The sequence below is a fragment of the Cupressus sempervirens genome, chromosome 10, assembly GCF_028749045.1.
Source record: "Cupressus sempervirens isolate cs-2001-9-10 chromosome 10, ASM2874904v1, whole genome shotgun sequence".
NCBI lineage: Eukaryota > Viridiplantae > Streptophyta > Pinopsida > Cupressales > Cupressaceae > Cupressus > Cupressus sempervirens.
In genome coordinates this window covers 516,600,044-516,613,442 of record NC_143127.1, presented here as the reverse complement: position 1 = coordinate 516,613,442, position 13,399 = coordinate 516,600,044, and the positions used below count along the sequence as shown (strand labels likewise).

The window sequence follows — 13,399 nt, the reverse complement described above, 5'->3', positions numbered from 1 at the left end:
ATTCCGACCATAACATAATTGACAAATACAAGACATACTTTTGCAAGTAAAAGGTATTCGTGTGTGTGTGTGTGTGTGTGTGTGTTTATATATATATATATAGATATGTATAGGTTGTATTTGGAAATAATAGAATTGATTGGCAAGTTTAATCCCAAAATCTTTATTGCGTGTGGCAATACATCTTCCCTTTATACATACATCATCTGTTAATTAGTGTTTGTAAAATAAATTAATTTTTTATTGTTTCTTGATCTTGAATAAGATTTACAAAAGGATCTTATGTAGTACCACAATCTACTTTATGTACAACAAGGTGTTGTACTACTTCAACAAGTCTATGTGTGAGATATCCAGCATCTGTTGTTCATATAGAAGTATCTACAAGTCGTTTACGAACACCATAACATAAAATAATATATTCTGTTAAAGAAAGTCCTTCACGTAAATTTTCTTGAATGGGTAGATTGACAAGTTCCCCTTGAGGATCTGATATTAATCCTTTCATACTATAGGTGAACTTGAGATATACTTCCTCTCAGGACATCATATGTACTGGATTAAGAGGATCAGTCATCTTAAAATTTGTATTCCTTTCTCGTTTCAAATATCAATTTCTCGTTTTATTGTATATGATACATCTTTTTCAATAATAAAGCGACTGAAAGGTCCCATACAAGTCGATTCTATAATGCAAAATGATAAAATGTCTTAGAAATACATCACTGATAAAAAAAGATGTAAGCTCGTAGCTCAACTTATTCTTTCTTCAATCCAAATAATTTTACTTTGTAAGAGAATGAATCATTGCACTTCCGGCGGCTGCTTGATTTGCCGCACGGTTGCTCCCAAAGTTTCTTCGATTTGACTCCCTCGCTATTCGACTGCCAAACTGCAAGAACATTAAAATAGTTTAGTCTGCAGTGGAGATCGAAATGATTTATTTATCTTAAGGGCAACTACAAATTCAACCGTAGGCTTCTGAAATTTCACAATTTAGGTACAATAATGAAGAAAGATGAACAAATGGTATGAATTTCACAAACAAAACCCATTACTTTAAATGCGCAACAATTACATTTTTTGGATCGTCTTTTGCAATCAAATCATTGTTTGATCAAACATGCAGTAAACTAATCAGAGCTGTAATTTCATTTCCATGTATAAAGCTTCTCAAAACAAAAAGGATGATTAGCTCCATATTTTCAAACAATATAATATTTGATTATTTTGTCTATTAAATTAGGAAAACAGATAAATGTATGATCAGTTTGTTTTCCAACAGAAGCACTGCTGGGAAACATAAAGTAGTCAAAACTAACACTATTCATCAAACAACATTTGAGGCAGTCAATAAGAACAGTTCCATTGGGGTTTTAAAGAATCAAAGTACCTTTTCATAAAACATGAGTATGAAGACGGGCCAAAATTAGAAGCCTTTACCCGTCATAATGCTGTTCTACAACCTCAGAATCTAAATAAGACTAAGCTACCTGCTGCGTATTGCCTATGTACTCTTGTATGGGATGTAATCTAACCAAATCTGTATGATCATTCTATGGGCATTCGAACATTCATATGTAACATTATGATGATATTTTTTATGGTCCAGGGGCAACAAGTCGAATTGTTATAACAAGTTAGTTTGGAATTGCTATAAACAAGTTAAAATTAGAAACAAATACATGTTAATTTTGTACAGGGCTGAGATTCTAATTATGAATAAACTACTTTTAGGCAAGAGCAATCCCATGAGCTTTAAGATCTTTCAAACCAAGCCCCCCAAACCTTCCAGGCAAGCAACACCATTCCCAATTAACACAATATCTTGTTTTTGAACCCAACCCATCTGACCAAAGAAAATATCTAAGAACCTTTTCAAGGATATTAGTCTAATACTTAGCAAATAGCCACGTTGAGGCAATATAAAGGTGATGTCAGGAAAATCTTTCTCAACAACTTGTACTCTTCCAGCAAGAGATAGGGTATTAGTCTAGTACTTAGCAAATAGCCACGTTGAGGCAATATAAAGGTGACATGAGGAAAATCTTTCTCAACAACTTGTACTCTTCCAGCAAGAGATAGGGAGTGAGTTTGCCATTTAATGTATTTCTTATTCAACTTACCATAGATCCAGTCCCGCATGTCAGAAATATAAGGTTCCAAAGCAAAAGGAATACCAAGATATCTCACAATTTTATTCAGACAAGCCCAGATCGAACCCATAATGGAAAACCACCCACCCTAGAGCTGAAAACTTATGATGAGCCACTTTGACTCCAGAGGCTAAACAAAAAAAATTAAGCCTATCAAGAACATTAGCAAAGTTGAATTCAGAAAGCTCAAGAAAAAAGGCAGTGTCATCTGCAAACTGAGCATTGATCAGTTCCTTAGAGTTGGGGAGAGTAATACCTTTAATTGAAGGGCCAATACAACTAGCTTTGAGAATGTAACATAAAGCATCTGCAGCAATCACAAACAGAGGAGTAATGGGACAACCTTGTTGTAATGTCCCCTTTTTGGGACATTAGGAAATAAGGACACGTTCATGTAGTATTAAATTGATTTATTCAAACATAATATAAATAATTAAAAAGGGGTCAATTTAATATTATACAGTGGGGTCAAAGTGACAAAAACAACCTTGATGTAATGTCCCCTTTTTGGGACATTAGGAAATAAGGACACGTTCATGTAGTATTAAATTGACTTATCCAAACATAATATAAATAATTAAAAAGTGGTCAATTTAATATTATACAGTGGGGCCAAAGTGACAAAAACAACCTTGTTGTAATGTCCCCTTTTTGGAACATTAGGAAATAAGGACACGTTCATGTAGTACTAAATTGACTTATTCAAACATAATATAAATAATTAAAAAGGGATCAATTTAATATTATACAGTGGGGCCAAAGTGACAAAAAGGGGGTATAAGATGAAAAGATAGAAGGCAGCTGAAGAGTCATTGTTGGGCATTAAAAGAGGGAGTCTTATTCATTTTCACTTATGCTTGGATTTTTTTTTGGTTGGAGATTTCTCTTGGATAAATTAAGTGTCAGCTTCGGTTTGGGATCCGAGGACGCTATCCCTCTGCTTCTTCTTGATAGATTGGACGTAGCCCTGATTCATCATCTGTGATGAATTCGCGACAGAGTTCACGATTGCTTTTCAGATATATTTCTGACTATTTGTACCATTAGATTGTTATTGTATTGTTGAATTATAATGCAATAACGAAGTCTAGAGTATTGCCTGTTAATGTTGTTGGTTGTTTACTGGTTATTTTCTGGTGATTATTGTATAAACTCTTGTTTATGATTCTGAAATTTATTGGAAAAGAAATTAGAGAAAATATCTGACTGGGATATTACAGTGATATCAGAGCACTGAATCCTGCCAGCCTGCAGAGTTTACATTGCAGTCTTGATAATTTCAGTCTAAGAGTGTTGAAGTTTTATTTGATATTGAGAATTAGTAATTTTCACAAAAGAAAATAAATATTAGCAGTTCTGGAGTTTTTATTAGAATATAAAGAAATATTTGGGAAAAAACATATATGTTTTGATTATAGTTCTCGTGGAAATATTATTTGTGAGACCCGATGTATTTTGTCATATTAAGCTTACGGGTGCAAAGAAGAAATTGGGCTATCCTAATGATCATTTGATATCAGTTGAAGTTGTTGTCCAGTCTTGATGTTCACAAGAGAAGTGAGTATATACTGATTAAATATTTTATCATGATCAGATATAAGCTGCTGAAGAGTAAATTTAAAAGCAAAGGAAATCAAATAATCTTGATATTTCTCAAGCGGCAGGAGGCACTATTTAATTTGGAAACATAACGACCATGGTATTGGCAATTACAATTAGCCGTCAAATTATTCAACATCAACATCAATATTATTATATCAAAGCATATGGCGTCTCCCGTGTCATGCACTTAGAGAGCCATTCTGATTACATGGATTCTCCAATGATTGATTTTCGGAGTTCATAGCTATTTAGAGGCATTTTTGTTCGCATGGTGTCTCTTCTGATCAAATACAAAACTTCACTTCTTCCCAAGGATATGTCAATAGATTGCTCAAGGCGACAGAGGAGCGAAGCACATCAGATTAGCAACCATCATTTAAGGAAAGCACGTGGGCTGAAGATACCCGGAACTGGCAGCGTATGGTGTGAGCGTTGAAGGCTCGACGGAGGTTCAATAGATTGCTCAAGGCGACAGAGGAGCGAAGCACATCAGATTAGCAACCATCATTTAAGGAAAGCACGTGGGCTGAAGATACCCGGAACTGGCAGCGTATGGTGTGAGCGTTGAAGGCTCGACGGAGGTTGAGCAGCTCCGTAATGGGGTCGTTGGCATTCTGGCAGTATTGACCAAGGCCTAGGCCCAATAGAAGGTATTAACTGAGGGAGTTGGAGTCACGGCTAATCGTGATTCAACCAAATTCACATCCTAGGAGTTGGAAGTGAGCAATCTCACTAATGGAAAGTGACTCCCTATGGGCCAGAAATTGTTACTTTTCCAAAAAATAGAGCTACTCATTATCAGTCATCCATGGTGTGAATAATGGGAGGGAAACCACAGGAAGCGAGATCATTCATAGAAACAACACCTGTAATCAAAGGTTGTCTACAACCACTCTGATCTGCTTGTCAGGAAAACAACCAAATGCGAACCCAAACTACCAGTGGCGCTTAAAGACTGGTGAATAGAATAGACATTGGTGAAATATTCTTCAAGACTTATTTCGTTACTTGGCAACTGTTACATCTTTAGAAGCATCATTGAGTGGAAGATACAAACGGCATTGTGTAGGAGTTACAAGAATTCACTGCAAAGTCTACAACTGCCACTGATTACAGACTTGTTAGGAAGGAACGGTTGTATGGATTGCTCAAAGACATTACACTAACCAAATGTGGAGTTGTCTATATTCGAAGAACAGAGCCTTTGATTCAATTCTGAGTCAAAAGTATTTCACATGAGCCGTTACTTTTGAAGGAGTATTTCTATATGTATTGGGCAATCGTTAACACTAGAAACTGAATTATTAGAAGACTGGGAATTGCAGATTCTGAAGTAGTGGCACGATGGTCTCCAAATAAATAAATAATCTATATTATATGCGACCACAAAAAAGTTTAAGATATATGATTTAGCATCATTGAGTGGAAGATACAAACGGCATTGTGTAGGAGTCACAAGAATTCACTGCAAAGTCTACAACTGCCACTGATTACAGACTTGTTAGGAAGGAACGGTTGTATGGATTGCTCAAAGACATTACACTAACCAAATGTGGAGTTGTCTATATTCGAAGAACAGAGCCTTTGATTCAATTCTGAGTCAAAAGTATTTCACATGAGCCGTTACTTTTGAAGGAGTATTTCTATATGCATTGGGCAATCGTTAACACTAGAAATTGAATTATTAGAAGACTGGGAATTGCAGATCCTGAAGTAGTGGCACAATGGTCTCCAAATAAATAAATAATCTATATTATATGCGACCACAAAAAAGTTTGAGATATATGATTTAACATATGAGCTTGAATGTCCCAAAAATGATTTATCGTTACATTGTGCGATGGAAATTGTTTTGGTTAACTATAGCGTAATACAAACGAGTTCAGCGGCTTGTGTGAATGGGTAGCTAAACTTGGGTTGCAAAAGGTTTCTTCTATATACAGGACCAGATATATTTAATTCAAACAAATGAAGGAATAACAAAAATAAAAAATTTAGTGAGGCGTAGTATATCATACATTGGCCGACTCTGGCAACTGCAAAATCTCATCTATGGAAGGGTAGTCTTTAGTGTAGGAATCATACGCTTTGTACAGGAATGGACTAATGTTTGTACTTCAAGGCACATAACCTACGATGTTTGGGAATAGGCAAATGATGTTATGTGAATCCTTTTTATCGGCAGAGAAACAATGAACAGGCAGAAGGCATTGGACGAGAGTTCCAGTCCAGTAGAATCATAGTTGGACGGAAGGCAGAAGTGGAGCTTAGCACCAGTCTGCAATCACAGATGGGAAAATTCACAGAATACATAGGAAATAAGTCTGTTGTTTCAGATTTGTAACAGTAGTAATCACGATTATCATTGTTCAGAGATTTAGTATTATTGAACACTAGGTGTTGGCAAATCAATGTTTCAAGCTTGTACTGTACTCAAAGGAGTTGGAGTTTTTAGATAATGAGTGTGGTTAGAAGTGAACCATTATCGGAAGATATATGCCAAGCAATTTATTATTACAGTAGAAGCCTAATAAACGATATCTGGACTATGCATTAGGGCCATGATACACTTAAGTAAAATTTGATAATGACAGATCTGGTGAGTTTATAAGAAGCGGTGTATATCAGAGTTTTTTGGAAAGCTTGGGCATTGACGATAGGACTAGTTTGAGCATTGGTGAATTACTACTGCAAAGCCTTGCTTTGAATTGTGGTATACGAACTTCCTTGCGCTGGAGAATTCATTGAAAAGAACTATTTGAAAGACTCCTTGGAAGGAAAGGAGTGAAGCGAGGTATATAAAATGGCATCAAATGTCATCTTAGAGTTGACCAAGATTCTCTATGACACAGGTCACAAGCTTGGGTTCGATTTTATTAACAGGGACAAAATTCTTGGCATGTTACCCTGATTGGAAGAATGTTTGACCAAGGTGGAGCAAGCACCCCATGATCTATTGCAGATTGCTCTTGTTCCAACAGTGATAGGGTTGAGTCAACACAAATGGTTGAAGCATTCAGATAATGAGATAAGACTTCTAGTTACTTCTTGTCTGATGGAGGTCATGAGTGTTTTGGCATTGCAAGAGCCCTATGAAGAAGTCATCATGAAGGAGGTAATTCGACTTGTTGATAGTTTTCAACATCTCAGTTGTAATAGTGGTTGTCAATTTGCTAGGAGAGCTGCCATCCTCAAATCATTTTTAGAGATCAGATTATGCAATCTTATGCTTGACATGTGATTGTATGATATAATACATACAATGTTTCAAAATCTATTAAGTGCAATTAGGGAAGAACACAATGCAGATGTTGTAGCATGAAAGACATTATGGTTATGACAATTAATGAGAGTGACACTCATTTCTGGCCACTTCTACAAATGTTGTTAGCCATTTCCAATGGAGAACAAAGGGCATCGCAAAGTGCTTATAAGTTGGCCAACAAGGTAGTCAAACGATGCGAGCAAAAATTTGCAAAGTACAAACAACAAAAGGACAAAGAAGAACTAATGCAGCCCCACATTGGTAAGGACAGAGATGCATATGTAAGTGAAGACTTGACTCGGGAGGCGCAAGCTGAAACATATACATCTGAAAATCATTTGAAAGTTGACTACCAACCAGCTGAAGATAAAATGGTGGAAGCAGCCATTGCTACTAATGAAAAGTACTCTAAGCTCTTAATTGGTAAATTGTCGATTACTATTGACAAAACTAGTGAAGAGAAAAACTCCTTTGATGAATCCGTAGATGAACATGATGCTATGCCATTAACACCTCAAAATGAGTGTTTGACATCTGTTGTAGAAGGGTTGTACAAGTTTTAACAAGGGAGATGAGTCTCACAAATACATTGAAAATCTTATGGGGAAAACTCAAATAGAGGAGAGCCAAACAGGGAATCCATGTGGGATCACTATTACTCAATTGCACAGAATCAAAGAAGCTTTTGAAAGGTTAACGTCAGATTATTTGCAGATAAGGAGAAGGAGATAGATGAATTAGGTCTTCAACTAAGTATGACACAATCCTTATTGCATCAGGCTGAGAGTCAGACTTCTATTGGAGCCACCCACAAGGAAGATAAGATTAAATATAGAACTATGGAGGTGGTACAAATTGTTAAAGGAATCAATACCATTTGTAGGCATAAAAACAAGAGCAATGTTTCTTACCATTTTCCATCCTGATGAGGCACTTTTTGCCAATGTAGACCATAAGGACTAGCAAGAAGTCAAACACACGAGTCCTGATTTTTACTACAGCAGCTACATGGTTTCACCATATGATGAGGTAGAGGATGAACCCAGTAATTTTTCTTTGAAAATTTTGTGTGAGGGTGACCATTTCATGATGGAGATGTTGATTTTAGTGATAATACTTATGATGAAGCAGATAATTCAAAGTTGTCCTTAGTGTGCCCTAAGGGTTTTTACAGCTTACTTAGAGATTTATCACCAAGTTCTTATGATATGGCAACTGCCTACTTATTGATTGGTGATTTTATCTTTCTACATACTCCAATTATCAGTGTCTTCCCTTCTTGGACTTATAGTACATTTTCAGATTTGGCTTGGCTTGCAAGGGTTACTGAGTGGCATGCAGATGAGTGGAAACTACACATGTTGCGATATATTCCATATGAGATGTTTACCCTTCCAATCCCACAACATATTGGTGATAGCATTATCATTCTTGATGTTGATCTAAGTTATGACAGTGACATTTTGAGCCATGTTGAAATGGTTTCTTTGCACATGGGCAATGTGATGGGCATCTATTTATTTAGTTGGCCGATTCATGAGGTTGGGGATTCATCAATCATCTATTTCTACACCCAGGATTGTGCTGATAGGTTGATTTGGGATCTAGGGGTCAACACAAGGTGTGTTTTGCATTATGGGAGGTTTATGATCAGAGTCACACAGCATACAGACGTAATGGTACTTCACAGATTGGCCCCAGATCCAGGGATCTGGTTGATGAATGAGTTGCACTTGGACACCTTGCTTCACAATGTGACAGAATGTGTTTTTAGGATGGGTTACAAAGCTACTTGCAGATTTATATGGGACACTGGTATCAATTGCTTAAGGGCAAGCAATATCAAGGAGGGAGGACTTGTAATGTCCCCTTTTTGGGACATTAGGAAATTAAGGACACGTCCATGTAAATATTAAATTGACTTATGAGAACATAATATAAATAATTAAAAAGGGGTCAATTTAATATTATAAAGTGGGGCCAAAGTGACAAAAAGGGGGTGTAAGATGAAAAGACAGAAAGCAATTGAAGAGTCGCTATTGGGCATTAAAAGAGGGAGTCTTATTCATTTTCAGCTATGCTTGGATATTATTTTGGTTGGAGATTTCTCTTGGAGAAATTAAGGAAGCATCAGCTTCAATTCAGGATCCAAGGATGCAAACTCTCTGGTTCTTGGTGGATTGGACGTAGCCCCGATTCATCATCTATGGTGAATTCGCAACACAGTTCACAGTTGCTTTTCAAGTTCATTTCTGATTATTCAATCTGACTACTATCACTGTTTGTACAATTGGATTGTTATTGTATTGCAAGATTATAATGCAATAACGAAGTCTAGAGTATTGTTGGTTAATGTTGGTTGTTTACTGGTTATTTGTTGTTAATTATTGTATAAACTCTTGTTTATGATTCTAAAATTTACTGGAGGAAAAATTAGAGAAAATATCCTGCTGGGATATTACACTTGTCTAATAGATCTTTGAAGAAGGATGGGTTCAGAAATATCCCTATTCACATCCAAAATAGTGGAGGAGTCCTTGAAGAGAATTTCAATCCAGTTAAAGAAATAAGGTGGGAAGCCAAAGGCTTTGAGCATACATATTTTGAATGGCTATTCTACTCTATTGTACGCTTTCCTCAAAATCATTTAGGATCATAGCCACTTTTTGCCCATCAGCCTGTGCCCAGTGCATAGTCTCGTAACTGGTAATTAAATTTTCCAATATGCACTTGCCCTCAATAAAGCCTGTCTGAGTAACTAATAAAAATTCTTGCTGATTTCAGCAATCCTTTTGCCTAATACCTTTGCAGTGATTTTATAAGACAATTTCAAGAGAGTAATAGGCCTCTAGTTCTTCATTAAAGATTTGTCCCCAGCTTTAGGGAGAAGTTTAATGACACCTCTATTCACATTAATCCCCAGAGATCCATATCATATGCATCATTATATAGGGCCAATAGCTCATTTCCAATCCACTCCAAGTTTTCTTTATTAAATTCTGTCAGAAGACCATCTATCCCAGGTGATTTCCCATTAGACGTTGAACTAATCGCACCATGTATTTCTTCCAGTGTAATATTTCTTCACTGATTAGAAAGGGTAAACAGTGGAAGGATATCCCACTATGTGATATCACTATAGGAGATTTTAAATTGAAAACCTTCGGGTCTAGAATGTTCAGTTTTTTCTGGAAAGCTTGCTCTTAGATGAGGGAATTTGTTGCCTTCAAAGAATTGTAGGGGCTCCCCCTGCCTATGTTGTTGCTGACAGGTCGATCTGGTGGGGATTGTATCTAAGCAGTAAGCCATTGGCTTTAACACAGAGTTGCGCACCTAAAAAATGGAACCAAAAATGTATTTCTCGTATTAGTTTTGCTGGTTAGTAATTGGCTAGGGTTGTGGGATGTGATTTTCAACAAATATGATATCCCTATTTCTCAGAAGAAAACATACACTCTCTTATCTAATGTGCTTAGTAGTGAACATATGGGCAAAATCATGGATAGTGAAACATTCAATAAATATTCAAAATGGGTTGATGGCACTCCTCTCTTGAGTGCTTCAACTGAGCAATTATATAACCTGCTCAAGAATGATCAATTTGTCCTCGCATGGGTGTCTTAGTGTTGGGGGCTAGACTATCCTTTTTCGAATTGGCAATTTTTCTTTGAAATTTTTTGGACAGGCCCCTGTGAACCTAAAAAAATAATTATTTTAGATGGCTATTGTTGATCAAAAAACTTATTGTAGGATCTGCATTATCCTCTATTAATGTTGAGCCTAATGTTTGTGGTCTGTGTCATAAAGTTGCAAGTTTTGAGCTTTTGGTTTTTAATTGCGTCTATGCCAAAAAAGTCTGGTCTATCTTCTTTGGTACTCCTATAGTGTGGAATAGAAAATCAGTTCTATCTTGGAGTGAAGTCTTGGCTGGCTATGTTGAGATGTCTGATTTTAAATTAAACAGATTTTGGTTTGTCCTAACTGGTGAAATCTTATGTCTGCTTTGGAAAGACCGGAATAAATAGATCTTTGAAAAAGAAAGGAGAAGGCCTACTGAGCTTAATCTTAAACTCATACACTTTTTTATAATGTCTCAGGTCTCATTGTGCTTGGATATCCTGAGAAGCAGGTTCATGAAGCTGGTACAAGTAGGCTCCTTTATATTTTACAACGATGAAATGAAAGCAGCACAATACATTAACAATTACCAAAGCCTTCCTACTCAATCTGAAATTGATGACCCGAATAAGATAATGGAAGAATGTCATTTGAATACAGTGGAGAATACAGGAGATCCCGTGCAAACAGTGGCTGAAATTTTTGAAGGATGGAACACTGCAGCTAACCCAGTACCTGATGTTGCTGACCCAGAAAAATGACTCTTATTTGTTCTGCAAAGCTATGGAACATTGCTGATATGTATCCGATGTTGTTTAAACTATCTTAATAGAAAAAATCTATGAATAAACTACAAGGTATCAATGCCCAGAGTGGAATATCTAATAATATCATTTGTACATACTCATGACAGATGTACAAAATGAGCATTTCTTCTCAGCCCCCAAACTCTAAAACAGAGTAGAAAGATTCTATTTTGTTAAAAGGTTAGTTGAGGCGGTGGGAGAGTGGCTAGTTATTTCCGTAACACAAAAAATAATAGCTTTATAAAGCCATTCCTATGAATGTAATTGATGAACAGAATGAACACTATAATTATTCTATCTACTTATGTTTACGTGTGATAGCCCTGTCAAAATAAATCCATATAATTAAATAATAAATAAATAAAATATTAATAATGTTAAATTTGCCATATTCATTGCATAATATATATTAAATATAAGAATTCAATATTATTTATATATAAAGTAAATATGATATACAATCACAAATGAAATATATTATGCAATATCATTAATATTAATAATAATATATTAATAAGAAATATAATTTATATTATTATTATAATATATATTATGTTAGTAATATAATATATATATATATATATATAATTAAATTATTAATGGAAGTTCCAATAGAGGACATTACAAATGTTATTAGAGCTGGTTTTCCTTGCAGCCTGTGAGTTTTCAGAAGCGACGAATGTACAAAAAGAATATTTACAAAATTAAGTTGATTTGGAAACAAAGTTTTTTATCAGATGATTTTAATGGGCAGAGTTATATGAGTACTTTGAAAAATATTTTCATTATTTTCACAATTACCTTGAACAAAGTTATGGTATTCATGAAAAGATTTTAGAATGATTTAAAAAATTCTTTGAGCTTTCTAATCAAGTAAGGGAGTCTTCCCATGCAATTTATATAAATATTGTCATTCAAAAGTAAGGTTGCGCCATTAATATATGGTAGAAAAAATTGATAAATTTTCAGACCCTTCTGTAACTTTAAAGCAAAGTTTAATCATAGCCGAACTCTATAGCAGGACCTGATTATATTTAAGCGAAAATATAAAATTTCAAATCGGCCCTTATAATATTAATTCCTCAAGTGTTCAGACCGTTTATTTTAATTGGACAATAATTATTTGTTGTTGGAGAACCAATATAATTGGAATTCATTCGTGCCCTAAGCAGATTGAAATGGTCAACCAAATGATTTAATTTGTCTAACTACATAGGAATTGTGGCGGTAACTATTTATTTAGGTTGAGCCTAATTGCGGCAGCAGTCTGGTGGTCAGAGAGTGGCCAAACAACATGAACACTGGGAGCTAAGTTTGAAACATCGAACCCGACATTTAAATTGCATATCATGTCAAGGCCTAGAAACTCACAAGATCACCAAGGATAAGTCTAAAATCCATTTGAAAGTCCTCCTAATCTCACCAGTCAGGCTGGAAGTCTAGTCAGAGTGTATGGTCTTATAAACCTTTCCTGGGCAGCAAATACATGTGCATTAGAAGAGTCGACGGCAGCAAGCTGAAAGATATATTTTGGCTAATATTACATGCAAGTGAGATAAAGAGAAGTCTTCAAAGGTGGTTAACGAAATTGCAATTTATCTAGTCATTAACGCAAATAGTGTACAGACCATCTAGAGAAAACTGACACCAAACCAGATGCTACTCTTTGCTTATGTATTCGGTTTTGGCGAATATATAATTATTAAAGAACTTCAAAAGATTTAAGTGTAGCTTGCTATTTGCCAAGGATCAAAGAATTTAATGAATTATAATAAGGAAAGGCTAAATATATGATAAAATGATGATAAAATAAGCAGACTTGTCATTGACCACCAACATCATAAGTGGAATTGGTGGTAACCTGAAAGTACACTACATACAGTGCCCTTGAAGGGTATAAATAATAAAGATATCCATCGATTAGTAAGAACATTAAATAAGCACAACAAAGA

The 13,399-nt window shown here is 35.5% G+C and overlaps 1 protein-coding gene across 8 annotated transcripts in view; it reads right to left on the bottom strand.

Annotated features, from left to right (window-relative positions):
- Positions 1-225: 225 nt before the first annotated feature.
- Positions 226-13,399, bottom strand: part of LOC149534920 (Asparagine synthase family protein) — a 181,310-nt gene continuing 168,136 nt past the window's right edge. For all 8 annotated transcript variants that reach the window (XM_089803083.1, XM_089803077.1, XM_089803075.1 and 5 more), the window contains one exon: positions 226-892. In XM_089803083.1, coding sequence (XP_089659209.1) covers positions 877-892 — 16 coding nt within the window. In that variant the 3' untranslated portion in view covers positions 226-876. The remainder of the gene's footprint in view (positions 893-13,399) is intronic.